The following is a 4,610-nucleotide window of genomic DNA, read 5'->3' as shown; positions in this document are numbered from 1 at the left end:
ATATATGTATATATATATGTATGTATATATATATATGTATGTATATATATATATGTATATATATATGTATGTATATATATATATGTATGTATATAACCCCTGTTGTCCAAGCAAACTCACTCTCTTGTCTTTTGCRAAAGACCAACCACGCCTAGTTCTTTCATCCAATGAGGTAATAGCGTCTTGGGAGCAACAACCAATACCCTCTTTATCAAATTTGAGTGGAATAGCCCAGCCAAAAAGCCACAAATCTGAAATGACACAGATTAAAATCAGGCTACCCTCTACATGGCAAGTACCAGAAAGAAGACTAAATAGTAATAACATATAGACCAAACCAAACAAGCCCAATATATCCGACCCTGACTGGGATGTACGCAGACCTAACCTATGCCTCATAGTAGAGTGGTTGTTTCCATGAAGACCCCCATTTGTGAAAAAGGTAAGATAAATCTTGCTCAAAAAAATATAAAAAGAGAATACAAGTGCATACCTGCATGGTCTTCCCTACGCCCATGTCATCCCCCAAAATACCACCCTTCCCTCTACAATGAAGGGACCAAAGCCACTTCAAACCTTCACGCTGATGAGGGTATAACATGTTTGCAATCTTACTAGGTAATRTAAAACTGAATTTTGGGTTACTAAGAGAAAATGGTATTTCTTTTCCTGAAGTAGAATCGTYTGTTTCATCATTCAACATGTGAAYCTTGTTAGAACCATCAGATTTCGGAGATAACTTTCCATGCCTACTCTCCCCTTTTTGAARAAATTTGTGGCCACTTGTAACYACACAATCGTCTTCGTCGTCATCCTCATTTTTCCGAGGACAAACAAAACTTTCAGTAGATACAACCTTTCCTACTTGATCCTTTACATATTCACCATTAACATTCTCTTTTCTGCTTGGTGGGCAGACATTATTTTTTATAAGACCGTTTGGCATCATACCAGCACTATGCCCAACCATAGAAGCGGGAATTGCCTTTGCCGATGAATCAGACCGGTTAGATGAGACAGAAAATGATGTATTTTCAACATCTAAAAATTCAGAAGTTTCAACAGGTTTCTGTTGATCCAACTTTTCTTTAATAACGGAATTAGAAGAACTTGGAAGTTGTTTGACGGGGCGTCCTCTCTTTTCAATTGATAGACACTGAAGCCATGAACTTAAATTGCTTAGAATATCTCTGATTTCATCACCACTATCAWGATTGCCCCCWGTATTCTTCACAGGACTGGGTGAGTCAAATTCAGAAACCAYTGCTGAGAAATCTGATTCAACATCATGAAATTTGTCATCTTCCTCTTCATCATCTCTCGCCACAACTTTGCAGAGCCTCCGTCGTCCATGAATTTTAACTTTCTGATGCATGCCCTCTGCTGTTATCACAAATATATACTCTTACAAACCCAAAAACAAAATAATCATGCATTACAATGGATAGAAAGAAAATGGATTACCATTTCGGGAAGCTAAGTCATCCACAATGGAACTCGCAGGTTCACCAAGAGAGGCACTAATTTCACATTGCTCAGCGGTTGGGAGTTTGTCTTCATTCATAACGGTTGATAGGGATTTCCCTGTTCCTTTCAAACAGCAACAAAATAGTGTGTTAGAGTCCCACAGCGGCTAAACTTGGACCATTTCTCCTTAATATATGTTCAAACCTCCCTTCTGGCTCTTTTGGAGGGTTATCTAATAGAGTCCCACATATCCTCACATGATATCAAAGCCAGGATCTACCATTCTTGGGACTCGACATGCTGAGACAATATACTCTAGCACCCTCACCTGTCTACCCCCTCTTGACACCCCGGAACAATTTGTGTTTGTCTGAGAGGCCATGCAAAGCTCACATGGCTAGACTTAGACCATTTCTCCTCAATACATGTAGGAACCCCCCTTGTGGCTCTTTTGAAAAGTAATCTAATGGGGTTCTATATTTTATACATAGTATCAAAGACAAGTTCTACCAGTCCAGGGACATGACACTTTGGGGCATTATGTACTTGTCTAGCCCCCTCTCGACACTCTGGGATGACTTATGCCCATCTAGCCTCCGTTGGAGGGGGGCAAACATCGCCTAAACTTAGACCGTTTGTCTACAATATATTTTGGAACCTCCTTTTCTCCTTAGGATTCTTTTAGAAAATAATATAATAGAGTTTCACATTTCTCAAGTAGTGTAAAAAATAAATGCACGGATGGCTTGCCGAGTCAAACCGGCAGCTATAAGCCGACGGATTAACACATAAAAAGTGGTGGAAGTTGGGTTCACACCGTTTTGGTCCATTTCGGTGATTAATTGCCAAGCCACATCAAATTGTCGGACTTTACCCAATATGTCGATCATGAGGTTGCATGCAGGGGGGTCATGAGAGTATTGAGCTTGCTCTTTACCCCAAGAGAAAAAAGCTAAGGCGATCTTGGAGATGTTTTTGAGACGAATTAGGGTTTGGTGGACGAGATTTGGGGTAAGCTTAATGCCATTAAGCTGCAGAGATGATTCCATGGAATGGAACGGATTATGGTGCTGGATAAGTATCTGAGAAATCAAATCAGCATCACTAGAAGATTCAAGTGAAGGAAGTGAAGGTTTTGTCATGGTTTCTGCTACAACTTCTTTGGGATCAAAAGTTGAGGAAGAGAATGAAGAAACTGAACGGAAATGGGACAATGTGGACATCATGCGGCGGGAGTGGCGGAAACACAATGCCATTGGGAAAATGTTACTCAAGATTAGTGTGATCTGCCACTCGGTATTGATGAATACACAGCATAAAAACGAAAACTTTCTGTTTTAGGTCACCAAAGTGCTTTTTGCTAGCATACTGCAAGAAAGCAAAAACAAGAAAGGCAAGTTGTTAAGTAATGTAATAAAGAATCAAGATAAATACACAAACCAAACGAGGCCTTTATATCCCTCCCGAAGGAAAGGGTGGGGCTGCAGACATGGTTTCTACCCCTGAGAGTATAATGTTTGTTTTTGAAAAGGAACTATAAATGAACAAATCCAATATGGTAACATCTTCATACAAAAGGTTTTCTAATCATCCCCTATAGATGGCTTGAACTTATTTTCATATTGTTGTACATGGAAATATATTCCATGAATTTGGTCTATCAAGTTCGACTGTAAGATTTCATAGTATCATATACAGCTTTTTTTCACCAAGTTAAGTTGAAGAGTCAAAGCAGCTTAGAAAAGCCCGAAACAGATTTGAACTAACCTAAGTAGAACATTTGTAAATAGCGACTCTTATATAGCAAAATAAGGATCCAGTTGTATTTTTTTAGCCAAGACTTCTACTTTCGAATAAAAAGTAGATCGCTTTCCGATTACAATTTTAGGCAAAATAGATCAAAACGCTATCATACTGTCACATATTTTCGATAAATACCCGAACAAAAAGGTTTAGCAATCACATACTTATACTACAATAATCGTATCAATTACGTCATTTTCATCCACCTGTACTCCAAAAACCTTAAAACAGTTTATACCTCCTACAAGTTTACTGTTACCTGCATAAACATAGCATGGTTGCACATTTTGTAAGAGGTATTATATCATAGAGAGGTATTGTTTTACTTTCTAAAATTGATCTTTTTTGTTTAATAATAATAAACATTTCATTTATACTTGTGCAGATTACCAACTCCCCCTAAGATTGAGATTTTCTCTATGTTTGCAGTTGGATTACCCATAGACTTTGTTTACATATTTGGTCCAAGTGAGAGTGAAAGAGTGCAATATGTAACACCACTTCTCTCAGACATTTCATCGAACACCTTTTAGGCACTCCCAGAGTTACCATAGTTACAACTAAAAGATTCAAATCGGCAACCTCCACAATTCTTCAACTTAGATTAATTTACAGCCTTACTTAATTCTTAAGTTTTTCGGAATGTGAAATCCACCCATATCATGAATTGCTCCGACAAATTACTCACAATCAACAGAAAACGGGAATATTATTGAATCATAAGAAGACAACCAACCTTACTCCAATGAAGAGCTATCCACGGGAGATGTGATTCAGCAATGGAGAAGATAAACACAGCAGCGGATCGTCGGGAAGGCACCGACGGTTTTAGTTGGTTTAGCACAAACGGGTTTTTAATCAATAAAAGCAAAAAACCGTTAAACTTTATCGACCAACTTCCACATTTTAGATGATTTAGTCATGAATTTTATTTTTGAAAAATACAACTTTTATTATTTTGAACGATTAAATCAAAATAAAAGAATAATTTAACTTTTTCATTCTAAATGATTAAAATTTTAAATTTTTTTAATAAAATAAATCATCGATTTTTTACTGGTTGGTTAATGCAACTTTTTTTTATTAACCTGGATATCCAACCCGCTATGCGAGCCGACTAATTTCAGGGTCACCACCTGCTTTGCAGATAGCATGGAATTACCACATTTGAATCTCCGTGGCTACAAGGGGATTATATTCCTCCTTGGATTTGAACTTGGGACCTCCTGGTACACATTGGGTGCATTTAATTTCATAAGCATTGGAAAATACATGGTATTAAGTTTTTTGGACATTTCAAGGACCAAATCATACGATTTTTACCTTAAGATGATTCATGC

General features: G+C 37.6%; 1 protein-coding gene across 1 annotated transcript in view; it reads right to left on the bottom strand.

Annotated features, from left to right (window-relative positions):
* LOC112529065 (protein CHROMATIN REMODELING 24-like) overlaps positions 1–4,084 on the bottom strand; it is a 12,359-nt gene extending 8,275 nt beyond the window's left edge. Inside the window, exons 1-5 of the mRNA XM_025140140.1 lie at positions 4,007–4,084; positions 2,285–2,835; positions 1,465–1,590; positions 494–1,383; positions 121–251 (exon numbers count right to left, since the gene is read on the bottom strand). Of these exons, the coding sequence (XP_024995908.1) occupies positions 121–251; positions 494–1,383; positions 1,465–1,590; positions 2,285–2,723 (1,586 nt within the window). The 5' untranslated portion in view covers positions 2,724–2,835; positions 4,007–4,084. The remainder of the gene's footprint in view (positions 1–120; positions 252–493; positions 1,384–1,464; positions 1,591–2,284; positions 2,836–4,006) is intronic.
* Positions 4,085–4,610: the final 526 nt, after the last annotated feature.

Source organism: Cynara cardunculus, assembly GCF_001531365.2.
Source record: "Cynara cardunculus var. scolymus isolate 2C chromosome LG 16, CcrdV1, whole genome shotgun sequence".
NCBI classification, from domain to species: Eukaryota; Viridiplantae; Streptophyta; class Magnoliopsida; order Asterales; family Asteraceae; genus Cynara; species Cynara cardunculus.
Note: the sequence above shows the minus strand (reverse complement) of the source record. Positions and strands in the feature narration are given on the sequence as shown.